Source organism: Musca autumnalis, unplaced genomic scaffold (assembly GCF_047663935.1).
Source record: "Musca autumnalis isolate F117 unplaced genomic scaffold, ASM4766393v1 scaffold_4, whole genome shotgun sequence".
In the NCBI taxonomy this organism is placed as follows: Eukaryota; Metazoa; Arthropoda; class Insecta; order Diptera; family Muscidae; genus Musca; species Musca autumnalis.
In genome coordinates, this window is record NW_027411977.1 from 146,275,007 (window position 1) to 146,295,862 (window position 20,856).

At 33.0% G+C, this 20,856-nt stretch overlaps 1 protein-coding gene across 2 annotated transcripts in view; it reads left to right on the plus strand.

Annotated features, from left to right (window-relative positions):
• Positions 1–17,894, plus strand: part of LOC141403522 (probable 4-coumarate--CoA ligase 1) — a 44,123-nt gene extending 26,229 nt beyond the window's left edge. The window contains exons 2-5 of one of the 2 annotated variants that reach the window (XM_073986073.1): positions 4,894–5,070; positions 5,284–5,687; positions 16,503–16,622; positions 16,685–17,894. In XM_073986073.1, the coding sequence (XP_073842174.1) occupies positions 4,930–5,070; positions 5,284–5,687; positions 16,503–16,622; positions 16,685–17,738 (1,719 nt within the window). In that variant the 5' untranslated portion in view covers positions 4,894–4,929 and the 3' untranslated portion in view covers positions 17,739–17,894. Of the gene's footprint in view, positions 1–4,418; positions 5,071–5,283; positions 5,688–16,502; positions 16,623–16,684 lie in introns of those variants that run through there. The other variant, XM_073986072.1, reaches the window with a different exon arrangement.
• The last annotated feature ends 2,962 nt before the right edge of the window (positions 17,895–20,856 follow it).

The following is a 20,856-nucleotide window of genomic DNA, read 5'->3' on the forward strand; positions in this document are numbered from 1 at the left end:
CTGGGTATACGAGCATTTTTTTTCTTGAAGAACTCAACCATATAAAGACACAGCGCAACATCAGCATATGAAATCTCGGAAGATGTAAAATTTGATGTTGCTTCAGCGTAATTAATAACAGACATAATCTTTCATGGCAGATTCCATTTCATGGTCATGCGGAGTATATTAAAAAATACAAAACCATTAAGTATTATATTAATATTTCTTATGCTTTTTCCAACAACGTGATATACCTACAGTGTATATATATATATTTTTTTTCAATATTAGAACACATCACTTTGCTTCAATTTTATATTTGTAAAATTAAAAAAAAAACTTACGGAAGAATTAAATTAAAATCAATGGAATACTTTTACATCACATATGATTGTTAGAAATCAATTGATATAAAACTATTCCAATTTTCTTGAATTAACATCCTTCATACATACTGTACATATATCATGTTGCGCCAGTGTAATTCTTATCTAAAATTTTAAATTTTATTGCATATCAAAAACCTAAAACCTTATCACATGCGAGAAATCAATCACAACTTAAAGAGAACGTTTATAACATCCACATAGAAACTATCTAGATCAACCAGCTTCCAGGAGAAGGCCTTCATCCACGAGGAGAGCTCGGTAAGTTTGCTTATTTTGTTATAAAATTTTAAGAGCAACACATCTCTGTTACAATATGTGAAATTTCTCTTTTATCTTACATTGTTTTTTTTTTTTTGAAATGTGATTTCATACTACTCGATCTCTAAATCTCGTCATTGATGTCTTGCTCTTAAAATACAAAAAAAAAAAAAAATTATTATTCTCTTGTTGTGGTGATTTCTAACAACTGCATTCAGTGTCATTAACCCCTTAAAGGGGACAGAATTTACACTTTCCTATAACAATTCAGAAAATTTAAAATAATTAAAACTAGATTATTAACCACATAAAATTGATATATATGTATATCGTTTTGATTAGAATGCATAGTATTAGGTATTATTTTGTTAATATTTATTTAAATTTGATATGAATAAACAAATAATTGAATTCATAATGAACTGCTAATTAAATTAACGACGTTTTCTTACACTCAGGGGTAGCAATTTAGATACGGAGTAGTAGAAGTAGGGGTCCATACAATATTAGCCATTATGGACAAAGGTAGGTGCGGGTTTCGAGGTTACTTCTCAAAACATCTGAGAAGTTCCCACTTATTAAAAAGCAGGTGATTAGAATGACCATACTCATTTTTCCTTTTATTTGCTCTTTTTTTTATATTGGGGATTTAGTAATATATTATTATTTTTTTTTATTAATTTAATACACGGTCCATATTAAGGTATATTGTAATTTGTTTAGCAGGGAGTCTATAATAATATCTGTAGGTGAACGTGCGCTGACTAAAGGGAGGACAAGAAACCCCCCAACACCGACTGAAGCTTCCAATCAAAGGCTCCCGCAGTCCTTCTCTTGGTCAAAGGTTCAAATGCTAGCAATGCATTTTATTATACTCTTGTACATTACATATTTTATTTTATTTTATTTTATTTAGCAAATTATTAAAATTTAGCGCTAAGGAAAAACGCTAGCCCAGAAAAGAGAAAACTGGTCATATTTCATTATAAAAACAGTAGAAATAAAAGGAAATTTTGCTTATTTTTGAATATTTAGTCGAACATAGTTGCAAAAGTGTAAATGTCACGAAAAATAGAAATAATCGATTTCGTGAAACACATAAGCCATCCAAAACCAAGAAGTGGGAGGGAAGGTAGAGGAATCTCCTGAAAAATTACAGATAATACTATGTTTACATTTACGAAATCCAATCGATTTCAACTGTCAATTCCATTGCCCAAACGTCAAATGAAATCCAATCGATTTCAGATGAGTTTTCATTTGACGTATACACAAAGGAATTGACAGATGAAATCAAGTGGATTTCGTAAATGTAAACATAGTATAAACCGCCCTTAATTTTATTGAAATTGGTCACTGAGTCCTAAATGACTTTCATAAGATAGAAAATATGCACTTACATTACAAAAAATCGTAAGTATAAAGCCTTTCATGGCTTTGTAACACATTACAAGCCATCGGCTTATTTACGTAACCAAAAATCTAGTTCAAGTTTCGCCTTGATGTACCTTCAAAACTTGATGTACATCAGAAACTTGGTGAAATTGAGTTAGTTTTGAATGTCTAAGCAGGAAAGTCAGTATACCACCAAGTTTCCGGCCTTTCTGTGTACTCCAACACAAAAAGTACAAAGGAGCTTCTAGGAGACATGTATTTATCAATGACTTATGATGTGTTACAAGGCCATGAAAGGCTTTATCCTTACGATTTTTTTGTAATGTATAGCTCTGTTCCAGAACTAAAAAGTTTTTACAATTTTTACCACTTTTACACATTTTGCGTTCCCGTACACAAAATTTATATGAAAATCGTTTACGACTTTTACAACTTTTACCACTTTATAAAGTATGGGAACAGGCCATAAGTAAGTGCATAATTTCTATTTTATGAAAGACATTTAGGACTCAGTGACCAATTTCAAGAAAATAAACAAAACAAGGAAATGTCTATAAATTATTGGAATTTAAAAAACTAATATTTTTTCACATTTGATTGAATATTTTGAAAAACATTATTGAAAATTCGTCACATTTTCAATTTGAATGTTTCCGTGTCATTTCAATAAATGGATAATTTCTCGCAGAAAGTAGAATTGTTACAAAAATATTTTGAGTCGCTAAAAATTCATTGAAAAATGAGAAGGTGTTTCAAACGTTAGTTTTTGACATCAAACAAGCACATGTTTATTAGGGTTTATTTTTTAAAATTTAACAAAACATCACACATATTAAGAAATGTTGTACCGCCTGTATAAGAGGTGTTTTAGTCAAGGCTTCGGAGTCGAGCCATTTTTGGGCAGACTCCGACTCCAGTCCAATTTTTTTCTCGACTCCGACTCCAACTCCGGAGTCGACTCCGAAAATATATAAAATAAAATTCACAAATTACAGTCATTTCAGTTTGAACTTTCAAGATACATTACATTGGGAGGATACCAAAACATAGTTGTTCGTTTTTTTTCGTTGACAATACAGAATATAAAGTAACAAGCACTTCAGTATACTTCACACTTCAGAACATGTAGCAAACCCCTTCAAAGCAACTGCAATCGGACGGTATCGTTACAAGGTTTCTCTACCTAAACACCAACATACGATTATATTTACAATTTTCCGAATTTGACTTATGTACCCAATGAGACTCGAAATATCAAATTACCATAATTACTGTCCGGTAACACTCTTTGTAATTTTTTGAGTTATGGAAAATTAACGATATTTTAACACCGCATCGTGATAGAAGACCAAAATAGCCTATTTCCCCTTAACATACACTTTCGTGGTTAAGGTTACTTGAAATTCACATTTTTAGGGTTTTTTTATGTTTTCACGATTTTGCTTGAAAACGGTAAGTCCTATCGAAATAGGGCTAAAGAAAATATTGGTTCTGCAAAAATTCACTAGAGGATTGACCTTTACAATTTCGTAGGTTTTACCATTTTTGAGATATAGAAGTTTAGGTCACATTTTTAGGTTTTTATTATTAGGTTTTCACCATTTTGCTTGGGAACGGCAAGTCTTATCGAAATGGGACTGGAGAAATCATATATCTGTGGAAATTCTCTACAATACTGTCTTTTGCAATAATTTCCTAGGTTCTACTATTTTTGAGATATATAAGTTTAAGTTGGTAAATTGTAGTCATGACATTATAAAGAGGCGATACAGTCAGTGCAGAGAAAATTTTCACTGCTACAACATTTTCTTTACATGGAAATGATGTAAAGACTTGCGGTTTTCAAGCAAAATCGTGAAAATTAAAAAAAAACCCTATAAGTGTGAAGTTTGACGGCGATTTATTTAAAAAGCCTTCCGGCTATTGCAGTTTCAGAATCCGCGAAAACTTCTCAGGTGTAAGCTCCTTCCATTTAAATTTGGTTAAGGGGCACCGTGGTAAGTCTTTCGTATGATTTCCCTTAAAGTACTACAAGGTCTTTCATAGAAGTCCAACAGGTTCTTTTACACCAGACATAAATGACTTCTTATAAAAAAACAAGAGAAGACCAGTGAGTCTTCCTTAAAATGACCTGTAAATCTTCTAAAAGATCTTACCCAAGTATATTTGGAGCATGCAAACATTATTATATTGTAGTCAAATAGAGATTAAGAGTTTTTTTAAACTATGATCATTTAAATAAATTAAATTGATTTGACAAATTTTGATAAATGTAGAACAGATTGTTGCCGGAGTCGGAGTCGAGCTTTTTTCACGACTCCGGCTCCGACTCCAGCAAAATTTGCTAGACTCCGACTCCATCTCCGAAGCCCTGGTTTTAGTGTGCGGCACGTCGTTCGGACTTGGAGGATGTTACATATCATTTATATGAAAAAGTCTTTATGGGAAATAGTTTTTTTCTGAATGATATATTCTTTCCGCAAACGTATATATCCCTAATATACATCAAACATAGAAAAAATATAAAATGTCGTATGGAATTTGGCACAGACATTACAGCCCAGTTCAGTCAGCTGGGTATTGCTGTTACCTTATATTGTTATACCATGATAAGAACTTAAATAGTGCGCTGATATAGATCATTGCCAATCTGACTTTGCCAACAAATTTATATTATGCTGTTGTTAAATGCCTTGGAGAGAGTTTTTTTTGGCCATGTCAGAACGGTACTGATCTATATCTGATAACGCAATTTTTAAAACTATTGATTAAAGACCTTTGACTACTTAACAGTTCTTATCTTCGGCATTTGCAACTAATTTCGAGCTTTATGGTTCCAAAGTATTTACAAATTTTCATTACCATTTAGTAGCTAAACATTCAGAATTCGATCAAGAGCTCTACCATGGACACGGATAGAACCTTTTACAATGAGGAAACTAAAATTTGGTATGGCCCCAATACAGAACCTAAATTCGGATTAGATGATTCGATTGGATCCGTTGTAATGAAATTTATGCTTGAATACCCCGATCATATAATTCAGGTAATATGAAGGTCTTAAGGCCTCGGTTCACAAGGGGCGGGCTTTTTTTGCTTAAGTCATTTCTGGTAAAAGAATTTGGCTGTGGCTTTATTTATTCATTTAGAAGAAATGATTTAAGCAAGAATGCCATGCTGCTTATTTACCTAGGACTTTAGGATGCTAACTTAATAATTGATTTTATTTTATTTATGTATATGTGCTTGTATGTCGCAGGTGTGCCATCAAAGTGGAAAGCAGTTTACGAACAAGGAAATGGCAGAAATGTCAACTAGAGCTGCTGTTCAATTTAGAAAATTGAAAATGGAACAAACTGATGTGGTTGGAATATGTGCTGGAAACAGTGATTACATTGCGCCCATATTCTATGGTGTCCTCTTCTCTGGCCTTTGTCTTAGTAGTTCTGATCCCAGTTTCAACGTTAAGGGTTTAAAACATGTCTATTCTTTGACAAAACCTAAGATAATATTTTGTGATGGAGAAGTTTATAGCAAGGTAAGGCAGGCATTACGGGATTGCGAACTTGAAGAGACTATCATTTATACAGTACGCAATCATATCGACGGTGTTCCAAGTGTTATGGAGTTTCTCGATGTATCTATTGGCGATGAGGAGTACAGGTAAATATGCAATAACTTTAAATGACCTTCATAATACTAGAAAGTACATTAATTTTGTCATTTTGTTTGGAACTTTTCGAAGTATTCATTTGTCTGCGTATTTATAAGTAAGTTTAGGACTCAGCTTTTGGTATACCAATTTTCATATGCCGATGATAAAAAACGATGAAGTTATGCGGGTTCGTCAGCGTGTCTATCATTAGTTGAATTCAAACTCTATGCAGCAGTTATGGACCTATCGTTACCAAAAAAAGCCTATAGTTTGGTAATGACCTAAAATATGAAGCGGAAGAAATTGCTCAGTAAAGTTATCGTCCTATTAGTACAATAAAAAGGAGAACAGAGTTTGGGACATAGAAGAAGCCCACAGTTTTGTATGATGTTTAACATCGGAAAGGATCATAACTTTTTGACCAAGGCTCTTAATATTGGCAGAATATAATCAACATCGCCACTGTCGTTGAAAACTCCTTCTGCCAGGATTAGAATGCCTCTAAGCTTAGGAGTTATGTATTCTGTTTACAGCCTTTTTTTAGAAAATCGATAGCACTTTTCAAATATTGTATTTCGTTAATCCATCCTCGTTTAATGGGCTTATTGTAGAAATTTTTCGATACAGTTTGATTAATTTGATCACAAATTAAATCTATGGAACACATTAAATCGCTTGACTTAGTTGCCTCTTGCAGAAGGTGTCCATTATGAATAATTGTCTACATATATGCCAGATTGTAATGTGTAGCAGAATATGTGTATGACCCTTAACATACATACATACATATGTGGGTGAATATTGTGAAATAACTGGTTTTGGGGATCGAAAACGGCAAAATACAAAAATGGGTTTAAATAAATATATTTCGGCTTATACTGTTATATAAGACTATTTTATGTATTAATTAGCGGTGGGACATGTCTATTTATGGATTTTAACTATTTTTTTTAAAACCACGGGAATGATAGTAGGCCCACGGAAATTGCACTTTTTCCTCTGCATTTCTAACAATTTTTTGAGGGTGTCATGTTGTATTTGATGGTATGTGTAATAATTCTTGCTCTGTACCAGAACCTGCAAGAATCTACTAATTTTTACTAAAAATGTTTCCTTTATGTTATCAGAAAAATTAGATTCTTGCAGTTCTGGAACAGACCATATATAATAAATTTATTAAATAACTATCATAGATTGAATAATCTCAAATTTATATTGAAAATGTCATTCCCCTGTTCCTTTCGTCATTTCCGTGGTTAGAAAATACAATGGTGGAATCGTGATTATTCTTGAAAATCTCAAAATTTTTTTATAAAATATAAAATAATTTAATACAGACTAAAAAATTAACATACCTATACCATCAAGTTGGAAATTATAACATGATTAACAGAAAAATACTCACCACGGAAATGACTAAATTTCAGGAACCAACACAAAAAACACTAAACACTTCAATCGTTCTCAAACAACTGACTACATTTTTCACTGCTGTGGATTATCTTTATAACTAACGGGAAATGTGGTTACATTGACAGATTACATATACACAAAAACCAGGTTTGCAGAATTTTTTCTTAATAAACACCTTGGCTCACGGGAATGACAAAAAACACGACTGAAATCCCTCAAAATCATAATTTAAAAAATAAAATAATATTTATGAAATTAAAATAGACATTGTTCGTTATTCCTGAATACATAAGTCGATGTGCTTCATTTATAAAAAATATGATGAAATATTAATGAATATCTGTGTTTTTTTGAGCACAAAACGATTGGGGACACGCCATGGTAATGAGTATTTGCACCTTGCGTAAAAACTTTTTCATATAAATACAGTGAGTGTCAAAAATATTCGGTTTTCAATTTCACCAATAATAACACCTCAGTATTTTAGAAGCCCATACCCAATATCCAAAAAACCAAATACTTAAAAAAATGTTAGTCCTGGGGCTCAATTCTTGTTCTATGAAAATTTGAAATGAAAAGTTTAATAAAGGTAATAAATGTCAAATGAAAAATTTTATAAGGCAAATATTTTTTCATTTCAATTTTTCATAGAACAAGAATCCATCCGCTGTAGTAATTAAAAAATGTACGTAACATGGATCCATTGCAACCCTTTAAGCGAGAATAACAAAGAAAACGTTGTTAACCCTGTTTTCTATGCGTCAAAAATATTCGGTTTTTGTAACTTTTGTTAAATATTTTCCCAAAAAAACCGATCAATATCGAACTTTTTCTGCAATAATAATATACATTTTCATAATTGTGAACAGAACCTTTGTTCCTGTGTGCAAAAATATTATATTTTATAGCAAATTATTAATATTTAGGGCTAAGGAAAACGCTATCCTAGAAAAGAGAAAACAGGTTATATTTCATTATAAAAACAGCAGAAATAAAAGGAAATTTTGCTTATTTTTGAATATTTAGTCGAATATAGTTGAAATAATGTGCAAAAGTCACGAAAATATAGAAATAATAGATTTCGTGAAACAAATAAGCCAGCCAAAACCAAGGACTGGGAGGGAAGGTAGAGGAATCTCCTGAAAAATTACGGCCAAACCTCCCTTAATTTTCTTGAAATTGTTCACCTAGTCCTAAATGATTTCCAGAAGATAGAAAATATGCACGTATATTCCAAAAATATCGTAAGGATAAAGCATTTCATGGCTTTCTGTAAACCTTGGGCATAGCTTTACATTGATATTTTTATTGTGTTCGAAAACAGCACCTACATATGTGTCCTTCCTTACAGGATTACCATCCATAGTAAAACGGTTTGAAAGTAAGTTATTCCTCAGGGATTAAAACAAAATTTGGATAGTCCCGTAGGTAGATAATCTTTTTGTTGTTGTGTAGGAGATATTTGCTGTAATGCATTTATGGACCAAACAAAATATTCTTTAGTGTGTCACCACTGGCACCGTTGCTTAGGGCATAGAAACTGACGATATACTTCCAATTACTGCAGAAGCGTTTCGTCATAAATACAAGGGCCTTTGTAGCAATTTTTGGATTCCACTCTCCATCTCTTATATCTTTGTACCCATTTTCAAAATCTTCAGTTTTGTGATATTTAAACTCCTTTCGTAGTTCCATCTCATCAAATGCAATTATAAATCATTTTGTAAATGTTGCCACAACATTTTTTGAATTTTCAATTCGGGCCATGGCACAATTAACCAGGTAGTGGCATCGTAAAATTTTGAATATGTTATGTCAAAACTTTCTTTATGTTGTTGGGGAAATTACAACAAAAAATTTTTTTAATAAAGGGATTTGACTTTTCATGTTCGATCAGCTGGTGTGATACCACTACCTGGTGGTTCTGCCATGATTCGGGCAGTATCAATTTCCATTTCAACACTTCTCAGTGGGCGCCAGTTCAATAATGAGGGGATACCAAAAAGTTGTAGCACTGCCTGAACTTCCTTTTTTCCTCCACTTCCTTATGATTGCTTTTTTCTCTTCCTCTAGCTGGTTTTGTAGAAGGTCGAGTTGAACACGTAGAGCGCAAGTTTTCTTTGGGATTTCATTTGATGTTTCCAAGATTTCTGATGTGATATTATCTTATGACAATTGCACATATAAACGGAACTTTGTTGTAAATGTGGTTTTTCTTCGCATCCAGCAATTTTTCTATTTGATTTCGCAACTTTCCATTCTTAACATATTATAGACGATTGTTGTACAGAGGGTTTGACTTCCGATTCAGCCATTTTTGGTTCTGTTTTTGTTTTCGATTTTATTTTATTTTTTGATTAAGGCTTTTTGTTCGGCTTTTCTTGGTCAGATTATTTGTATAATAACACCAACACTGAAAATGCAAACAACTTCTAGTATGCATTTTTTGAAAGTAGATATTTAGACTGCAAAAACCCTAGTAGGGTTTTGTCTTGTCAGATCCAGATCGGATTTTATGGCCTCATCTAAACCGGGCTAAATCTACACTTTTTTGCATTTATCAGGCCTTTATCTCAGAAACGAATAGGAATTTGGCCTTGCTGTCTTTAGCAATATTGTAGCCCTAAACTAGTAGAACTTATCTTTTAAAAACACCACATAAGAAAAACTCCATCTAGGGCATCAAAATCTATAACATATAGAACATTTTACATAATTGCTGAAATTCTGGTCAGTATCGGCTAAACTATTGGGAGTTGAACCAAGTAACTTTTTGCAAAAGTCTTCCAAATAAAGTTCTCAACAGTTCTTTAAAACATTCTGAAACTCTAAATTGCTTACTTCATGTTGTTTCAGCGGTATTTTGCATCATATCTTTTACAACACGTATTTCAAACACAGTTCACACCAACAGTTTATTCTCACATTTCGGATTTCACCACATTATGGACATTTTTATTAAATCGTCGTTGAAAAATATACTGAAAACAACGGCATCGAGGCATTTTACAATAATGACATGTTCTGAAGAGTTATGTATTACATTCCAGGGAAAAAATTAACGGTTTTGGAGATACGGTGCGAAATGTATAAAAATTGTGGAATTTTTGCATATATTTTGAAATTTGAGGCAATAAATGTGGTTTTTCGAGTTCATTATTTCTCCAAATATTTTATTCTTGTCCTTATCTACAAATTTGCTTCAGAGGTCAGAAGAAGATTCGCATTGGTTTAAGAGATATAGCCCCGAATTTCTTTTAAAACTCAATATTTAACATGTTTTGATGGGGCCATAAAATCCGAGCTGGATCTGACACAACAAAACACAACTAGGGTTTCTTGTCGTTTGGGTCTGTACTTTCAAAAAATCCTCAGTTCGAATTGTTTGCACAAGATCACACAGTGTAATAGAAACTAGTTTCATTTCATTTTCAGTTCGACGTTTCGCTGGCTTTTTCCAGCTTTTTTATTAAAAATCTGGTAACAATATATCAGGAATATTGTCAATTATTTCATATTCCATTTCAAAAGGGATACATTTTTTTCGCGCTACATCAACGATTTTTGATATGTAGGTTAAGAAAAAAATTCCTAGTAAGAATCTAGTCGCGAGCCAATCTTTGGTTGTTGCGGACAAAAGTTATGGCGCTTTTATTTCGCTTTTTAAGAAAGAAAATATGATAAAAACGCTAATTATTATAATGAGCACAATTGTTACAAAAAATTTCCCTCGAAGTGACTTCAGCGAGTAGATTGCATAATACCTGCAAAATGTTACACAGAATTCGCGGAATGTACATAAAATTGACAAATTATTGAATATAAGTCAACTTTTTTCAAAATGAAGGCCCATTCAGTGGTCATAAAATTACGTAAAAATTTGTTGTGGATCAAAACTTCACGGCGAATCATATGAGACTACAATCATACAGATTGGTGTTATAATTTCGATTTTACAGCCATATTAAGCACACATTTTGGTCAAAAAAATTATTTTTTGTTTGAAAAAATATGTTTTCACATGCTAATGCATGTAGTAGAGAATATTGTAAAAATCTGTAGAAATACTTCCTTCATTTTGCTTAAATCTCCCAATAAAATAGACGGATTTTGCTTTATTGACATTCACATTAAAGCTTTCCCATTAGGGAAGGTAACTGGGTTGATGAGGATATATCTCAAAGCTTCTGAAATGGAAATAGAGGTCAAATAACCCATTTTAATTTATATGCATTTTAAAATACGTGTAAATCGCGTAATTATCAAAATCATTTTGTCCGCATGTGATTTTCATGTACAGCAAGGCCATATCTATTAAGTTGTATATATTTTTCGAAATATAATTTGGACTCTAAGATGTAGCATCGGCTGCATTTTAGCATTAAAAAACCTATAAAATATCGCTAATTTGCGCAAAGTGCATAAAATTTTTGTCCGTATCCGATTTCAGTGTTCACCATGAAAATCTACATCGATATATATCTGTTTGAAGGCGATCAATCAAGAACCGTGGATGTAGCATCACACACTATTTTTTGGGATAAAATTAATGTAGCTTTCTTATCACTGAAGTTTTCAAATCTCTGTTTCCGCTAAAACGAAGATGCTGCACTAGTTTTTTCACTGCAGTGGAAACGATCCGCAGAAAACGCGATAAAATACGCGATATTTTCAAAAACAAATTTAGGTGATTTTTCTACTTTGGAATTTCTCGTAACTCGCGTTTTAGAAGATGGATTTTCACAGGGAATGATTTATTGGATCCGGAACGTAAAAAACTAAAATGTGCAATGGAGAACGAGGTATTCTAGAGACAATTGCAAATATTATAGTACGTTTATATATAACCGGATTTAACAAACCCACTGGGTTTTAAATGTCAATTCCATTAGATATATGTCAAACAAATCCTAATAATGAAGGTTAACCCTGCAAAAGGCTATAATATAAACATGGCCTTAGACCCGAAAAATATGATTTTTAGAAAAATGTTCGCATAAAATTTCTGCATTTGGATGCAGATTTCTATGAAGCTGTGCAGACTACATTCACAATATACAGAATCGCAAGTACTACAATCCTATATATTATTTTTTGAAAAACCTGTTTGCGGAATGAAATTAGAAGAAATTTTCAAAAAACACACGCAGAGAAAAAATATTTTTCGGTTTTGTTGGAACAAAAATATCTATTTTGGTACCAAAAATGTGTTTGTTTTGTACAAACATTGTAATCCAAATCCAAAAATATCATCTTTTGTTCCGAACATAGAAAACAAAAACAACTTTCGAATTTCCACAATATTGTAAAAATCGTTAACAATACCGATTGTAGGAACAATCAAAATCTAAATTTTTTACAAAACATATTGTCAGCCCTGAAAACCAGATACTAAATATTTTGATTTGAGTGTATATACTTCTCATATACACTTTCCACACAAATTTGATATAAATATCGCGTATAATATTACGAGCATTGATGAACGCAATACATGGTTTGCTACTTTAGCTGACAACAAAGACAAACAAAAAGCCACAAGCAGCCACCACAACATAAGGAATAATTAAACACCATAACAAACATGGAAAGGAAAGGAGAATGAAATAAAGAAGAAGAATGAAACAAAACAGAAACAAATAAAAACAAGAGTCTCATTGTTGGTATACATACACACAAAAACAAAGATAAAGGCGGCATGTCATACAAACACCACAACTCACCAAAATTGTTTTTTCAACACGGCATCGAATAGCGAGAGAAGAGAAAAAAAATTTCGAAGAAAAGAGAGAAATATTGTTCAGTTGACACAAACTATTTTTGGATTTAACAAAAACGATTGTTGGATTCACAATACTACATAAGGAATCCAACAATATGTTAACAATACATATTTTGCTCTTGGAATATTGTTGGATCAAACATATTTTTTTCTATGCGTGCACTGTAAATCTGGCTTCAAAATGTCAGCATCTTTAATGGTAGAAGCAGTTCAAATTTTGAAAAGTAATACATAAGTGAGATGATCCTTATTTAGTTTGCTTCTAATTTTACTTTGACAGGAAAATCAAGAGAAGTGTGGTGTACTCACAAATCGAGAGAAAACAAAAAAAAAAAAAATGGTGGCTGCAACCCATTTTTACTCATTTTTTAACATAAATATAGCCACAGCTTCCACGCATATTATCTTTTAAGGCCAATATTTTTTGCCACGTCCAAAAACATTTCATTTTATCCAAAAATATTTAATTTGTATAATATACAATCACAAGTCGCGTGTTCTAAAAGGGTAAACCTTGGCTTCAGCTATGTTAAATTTTCAAAAATATTGGTGATATATATAATTTTAAAATTGAATTACATTATTTTTCTATTGCACTTTAATTTTTAACTTACGTTACATTATTATCTTTTCTTATTAATATTAAAAAACTGGACTCCACAACACATACATAATTAATATAATAAAAATAAATAAATACACTGCACCCCGGTTATATACCACTCTGCTTAACTGCCTTTCCCGTTTAATTGCCTCACATTCAAAATTCCCAAAATTTTTTCATAAAAATGAATTCAAACTGTCGCGGTTAACTACTTTTCTCTAAGTACACATTTCGGATATTTTTTCACCAAAAAGAAAATTTCATAATACATTCCTCTGTTTATTACCAACATTGTATTCCTGAGACAATCAATTTCGATGACTACGAGAATTGCCATGAAGATGTCCAGTGCTTTCCTGTGTGATTCTTATTGGTTAAATATTATATTATACACTCATACCCCTTTATACGGCATAGATACGTTCCCAAAATGTCGGCCGTAAAGCGAAACGCCGTAAAGCGAGGCAATACATTTCATACGAATCCATATTAACAGTAAGGCCCATACCTATGTATATAAGGACGTATATCCAGGGCGTGTGTGGTGAAAAAAGTAGAACACATGTATTCTTATGAGAACTACCGAAATACGTCGAGCGTATACATTTTGTAAATTGAAAAAGTTAAACTTTGACAGAACGTTATTATTTGTATGTGTGTGTTTTTTGTATTTTAAAAACAAAAGCCCAACAAAACATGAAATACAATTCATGGCAAAGGAAAATTATTTGTTTTACGAATGAGAACATTTAAGTAAGTTTCGGTCGCGGATTTTGTGTTTTAAATGTGATTTGGGACTCAACGTATTTGGGTAATACGGACGCTCAGAGAGCTTTGTTTTTGTAGGTTGGTGAAATATTTGTGTACGTCCCGTCGATATTTTGGTTTAGCAGTAAGAGATCGTTTCCGATTTATTGTACCGTTTATTTAAATCAAATTATATAATCTATTTGATTTCTCACAATGCCTTCTTTTCATAAAACAGTGCGACTGTGCAATTATTTTGGTTCAGTTAGCTTCAAGTTACCTGTAGTGCGATTCTGCAACTACAGTAGAACTTCGATAACTCGTACCTCGATAATTCGTAATCTTCGATAATTCGTAACAAACTGCCGGTCCCTTGAAAAAATCGCGATATTTCGTAAAAATTACACACATTTTGGTCCCCTCGATAATTCGTAATTTTTTCACCTCAAAACATTTTCAAATTTCATAAAAATTCTTGCGAAATTACACGATCACTAAGCGTTGTCAACGGCTTTTACCGTTGGGTAAACATAATCAAATCGTGTATTCAAAATTGCTCCCGAGCTTGCGGTTTTGTTAAGGATTTGATCTACAATTTATGCGATGAATCGATTGTAAATATCAATAACGAGTTTCAACGTATTCCTTTTAATTCCGAGAATGTCGTTACCTTTGAAGAATACGTAAATGTGGATAATGACGTTGGTGTTATTGGAAATTTAGGAGATGACGATATTTTGGAACAAATTGCAGGGCAAAATGAAGAAAGTGATGGTGACAATCACGAAGAAGTTGTGACACATAAAGATGAAAAATCATAAATTCAATAACTACTCTCTTTTTTATCAATTCATGACGAATCATTATTTAACTATTTAGTACATATAGAAAACTCAGTAGATAAAATACGAGAAAATATCCTTAAACAACCTCATATCACAGACTTTTTTTATGTTTAATTTCATTTATTTTAGTTTTCAAATCAAGTGTGCTTATTTAAGCTGTATGAATAACAGTTTTTGTTTTTTTTTTCAGAATTTTTATATAACCTCGATAATTCGTATTTTTTTATTTTAACCTCGTTAATTCATAATCTCGATAAATCGTAATCTTCGATAATTCGTAAAAATTGGCTGGTCCCTTGAATTACGAATTATCGAAGTTCTACTGTAGTTAACGACAGAATTAACGACAATTATCGATAAATGGTATGCACGCCCGCCTTGCACGCAGAAGGTCGTGGGTTCGATTCCCCGGCCAGACAACACCAAACATTTTCAACGGTGGCAAAATACCCCTCAGTAATGTTGGCGACATTTCCTGAGTATTTCAGCCTTGAATAACTTCTCCACAAGTGGTGTCTTAAGACACGCCGTTCGGACTCGGCGATAAACAGTAGGTCCCATATCATTGAGCTAAATATGAATCGGGATGCACTCGTTGATATGGGAGAAGTCTCCCTTGTCCCGTATAGGATGTTGTGGAACAATGTGTTAAAACGCTATTAAAAGCTGTTTTTGTAACTATTTTTTGTTCGTTCGTCTATATTCGTAATAATTTGGGCATCCATAGCTCAGCCCCTAGATGACATACAGACCTAATTTTTCGTAGACACGTTCTATACAAAGTTAAGAATTCCTCATTCAAAAATCAGCGTTTCACATTTGCGCTAAGGCGAGTAAATCGATCTACAAAATTTGACAATTCGTGTGAGAACAATAAAATTTGTTACAAAAACTGGGGGTTAACCTAATGATTTTTTGGAATATAAGTGAATATTTTCTATCTTCTGAAAGTCATTCAGGACTCAGTTTTCTCTTTTCTAGGTTATCGTTTTTCCTTAGCTCTAAATTTGAATGATTTGCTATAAAACATAATATTTTTGCACACAGGAACAAAGATTCTTTCGCAATTATTAAAATATATACTAATATTGCAGAAATAGTTCGATAATGACCTGTTTTTTTTGTCAAAATATTTAACAAAAGTTACAAAAACCGAATATTTTTGACGCTTAGAAAATAGGGTTAACAAACTTTTCTTTGTTATTCTCGCTTATAGGGTTGCCATGAATCCATGTTATATACATTTTTCAATTGCCACAGGACCAAACTTTTTTTAAGTATTTGTTTTTTTGGTTATTGGGTATGGACTTCTAAAATACTGAGGTGTTATTATTGGTAAAATTGAAAATAAAATATTTTTGACACTCACTGTACATAAATATGTAGGCATTTTAACTTTATAACGATTCATTAAATTTGTTTCTCTTTCTAGAATATCGCCTCTTAAACATGGTGGTCTACAGGATGCCTTTTATGTGTGTACTTCTGGAACCACAGATTTACCAAAAGTACTTCGTATGTCTCATTACGCCATATTAAATAGAATGCAATGGTAAGTTTGTTGCGAATTATATCAGTGCGAAGATGCAGTTTTTTAACTACTGTTTTTTTCAGCAACGATCGTCGAAAAGGACAAAAACTATTAGTATTTAGTGGTGTCTATTGGTTTTTGGGTATCGCAACTTTAATAGAGGCTGTGATGAATTGTGAGACTCGTTTCATTTCGGAAAAGCCATTTTCGCCCGAAGACTTTTTTGAAATTGTAAAACTTCATAAAATATCTGTTGTTGCAAGCTCACCATCACATATTCCCCTTTGTTTAGCCTGTCCGTCGGAAATGTGGCTAAACAGTGATCTTTCCGGCCTTAGACTATTGCTAACCACAGGCAAAACACTTCCGTACTCTTTGTTCGCGAAATTTCAAAAATATGCTCCGAATTGCCGTTTTCCTGTTGTATATGGCATGACAGAACTTTGTGGCTCAGTCACAAGAGCCTTCATCGATCCCAGCAATTCGGTGGGCGTTCTCATGAGCAACAATGAAATGAAAATTCTAAATGAAAATGGAGAAAAATTGGGACCAAATGAAACGGGAGAAATCTACGTACGTTCAAAATTTACCAGTTCGGGATACCTTTGTAATCCAGAGGCGGCCCGTCGCACATTCCTCCAAGATGGTTGGATTCGTACTGGAGATATGGGCTATTTCAACGACAAAGGAAGGCTTTTTATTGTCGACCGTCGGCAGGATATTTTAAAATACAACAATTTCCATTTTTCACCCAGCGCTATTGAAAAGGTTATTTATGAAATACCAGAAGTAGCTGAGGTTTGCGTGATCGGCATTCCTGATGTTACTTTTGACTTTCTGCCAGCAGCTGCTGTTATAAAACGTTACGGCGACAATATAACGGAAGCGGAAATCTGCAAATATGTTACAGATAGAATGCAACATTTTGAAAATTTACACGGAGGTGTGTACTTCTTGGAAAGTCTCCCACTTACGGGTTCGGGAAAAATAATACGTAAAGAAGTTACGGAAATATGTATGAAATTAAGAAGTTTGAATTTAACAGCTATACCTAACTCTCAGCGCGACGTACAAAAATTATTCACCAACCTACCACAACAACGCTCTCTGAGCGTCCGTAGTACCCAAATACGTTGAGTCCAAAATCACATTTACAACACAAAATCCGCGACCGAAACTTACTTAAATGTTTTCATTCGTAAAACAAATAATTTTCCTTTGCCATGAATTGTATTTCATGTTTTGTTGGGCTTTTGTTTTTAAATTACAAAACACACACACACATACAAACAATAACGTTCTGTCAAAGATAAATTTATTCAACATACAAAAAGTATACGCTCTACGTATTTCGGTAGTTCTCATAAGAATACATGTGTTCTATTTTTTTCCCCACACACGCCCTGGGTATACGGACGTATATAGGTATGGGCCTAATGTAACACATATGGAAATATTAGTTATGTATATAAGGATAATTTGTTATATAGAATATGTTCATAGATTAAACGCTCCTATTGCTTGTCAGGGTTTTTTTGATTCAAATTCAACTAAACTAATGTCATGTTTATACCAGCATTTGAATCACGTTGTTCGCTCTCATAATTACGTACACGAATTAAGCCGTTCATACGACATGGTACAAAATTCATAGCAGCATGATTCATATTTTCATACTTTTCATTTACTGATTTTAAAGAAAGTTGCAGCCAAAAGACGAGTAAAATTAATTGATATGAACCGAAAAATATTTGTCCTTCTTTTAGATATGTACATACATATCTATTTAATATTAAATTATATTATTTTCATTCATGTTTTCTATATTTTCTCACAATGTTGGTGTTTTCAGAACACTTTTTCAAAATTAACGAGAGAGAGACCTGCCAAAATAACTTTTTGGTATACAGACTTTCTGGCAGGCATTTGATTTTTGTTTCTAGATTTGTACGCGAGTAATGATAGCATTATCATTACAAACACATATAACAATATGATTTATTATCTTAATATTTTTAATAGCTAAATATCATTCCCTCTTCCCTCTTCCCATTTTATCAATTTCTTAATTTTCTGTTTATTGTTTGTTAACATACATTTTTATTATATTGATAAACTTATAGATTTTATTCTCATCACTATTGTAATTTTAATACCACTTTGTACAATTTCCCTGTCGACATATTTGAATTTACTGTTATTTCATAATTTTCATTTCCTGTAAATCTTATTTTTCAAACAATATTATTTTGTTACTTTTATATTTCCCTTTGAATAAAGAAGTTGTACAATAAAAATCAATTTCAATTCAAAATATATTGAATTTTCAATAAAATATTAAAGAACGAATATCAAAAGGATTTAATAATTGGATAAACCACTAAAAACATTACTCGCGAGTTTGAACAATATTCTCTTCGGTACCTAAACTGAATTGTTAGTAATTTTGTGTGGGAGGTACCCTAAGGAGTGGACCGATAGAGTCCATATTGAAACATCTATGTCTGGTAGAAATTTCACGATGTGCAGAGTATGGACCAAATCGAATATTCTCTTCGAGAGTTATCGTACGCACAAAATTTTCCAACATTTTCGAACATAAAGTTAGCGAGCTAGTTCAATTGAACGATTCATTGAAAAGAGCGTATGAACTAGATCAGTCGATATAGTTCATTATAGTTCAATAGTTCACTGAACTATAATCAGTCGGTGAGCGTACGATCAACGAACGATTCACAATCTAGTTCAACATATCGTTCACAAATACATAAAGTGACGGTGTCGTCTATGTTAAGGGATGCCTTCGTAATGTGATCAGTTTGTTTATGTTTTGGATCAAGGTACATGGAATAGCTGTCCGAAAATAAAGATTTCTACAAAAACATACGAGACATAACATATTACAATATGTCGAATCCATTACCTATTGAATCTTCCTTTTTGGATAGAAAAAAGGGGAAAAAAGAAACACACAATTTCTACACACACACACAACATACGATTTTTTGCCAGCCACCTAAATGAATGATGTTTTTCTAAAATTAATTAATCTTTCTTTAAGAATGCAATAAAACTATGCAAATGTAATATTTTTGTTATGGAGTAGTTAAATTATATTAGTCTTTTGTTTGTATTTGGTGTATGTATGCGTTTTCATCAAACGACCGATTAAGAGCCGGTGAACGATTTTGATCCGAATGATTGAACTGGACAGTGAACTATGAACTAGATTACTGACCTAGTTCAGTTTAAAGAGCTGAGCTATTGAACTAGATCTTTAAAATGAACTAGATTGCACAACTCTACTCTAAAGTTGACGAACCCCGCAAACGTTTAAAGGACCATGAATTATATCTGCCATGACACAAAGCATGAGTTTTGTTGCGGATTTGTAGTGCGTCGGAGGTTAAAACATCTGGTCCAGTTCACCGCAGTGAATGAAAGACTCGCTACATTTCGATTAATAGCAAATATCTTCAACATCAGCTTTATTTGCGCACATGCTCCCACTGATGGCAAGGACGAACAGATCAAAGATATATTTTACGAGCGCTTAGAAGAAACTTATGAACGTTGCTTGCTCATGACATTAAAATTATTCTAGGCGATTTTAATGCCAAAATTGGGAAGGAGAATATCGTTAGTCCAACAGTCGGGAAATTCAGTCTCCACAGCGAAACATCTGACAATGGTATGAGGCTGATAGACTTTGCAGCTGCAAAAATGATGGTGGTTAGCAATACCAGATTTAAGCATCTCGATATTCATAAGGGCACCTGGCTGTCGCCAGATCAGAGAACAAGTAGTCAAACTGATCATGTTGTGATAGATGGAAGACATTCATCGAGCGTGTTGGATGTACGACCTTGTTGCGGTAAAGGTACGTACCCGTGTAAACGTTGTAAATAAGGCACGAACAGATACAACGCGGAAGTTGGACATCGATAGGCTGCGAACACAACTGATAGCCACAGCATATTCTACTCAATTAGCCCGATTGCTTAATGAAAGCACTCCTCGTCCCGATGACATTTGAGCACAATGACAAACATTGCACACTCCATGCAAACAGTCGTAAAATCCATACTTGGATACCAGAAACCTCCACCAAGGAATCCATGGTATGACCAGGAGTGTCGTGCTGCTACCGAAGAGAAAAATGCGCCATATAGGCCTACTCTACAATCAGTAGCAACGCGTAGCGCACGAGAGAGGTATCGGGAGAATCATTCGGCTTTGTATTACATTAACTGAT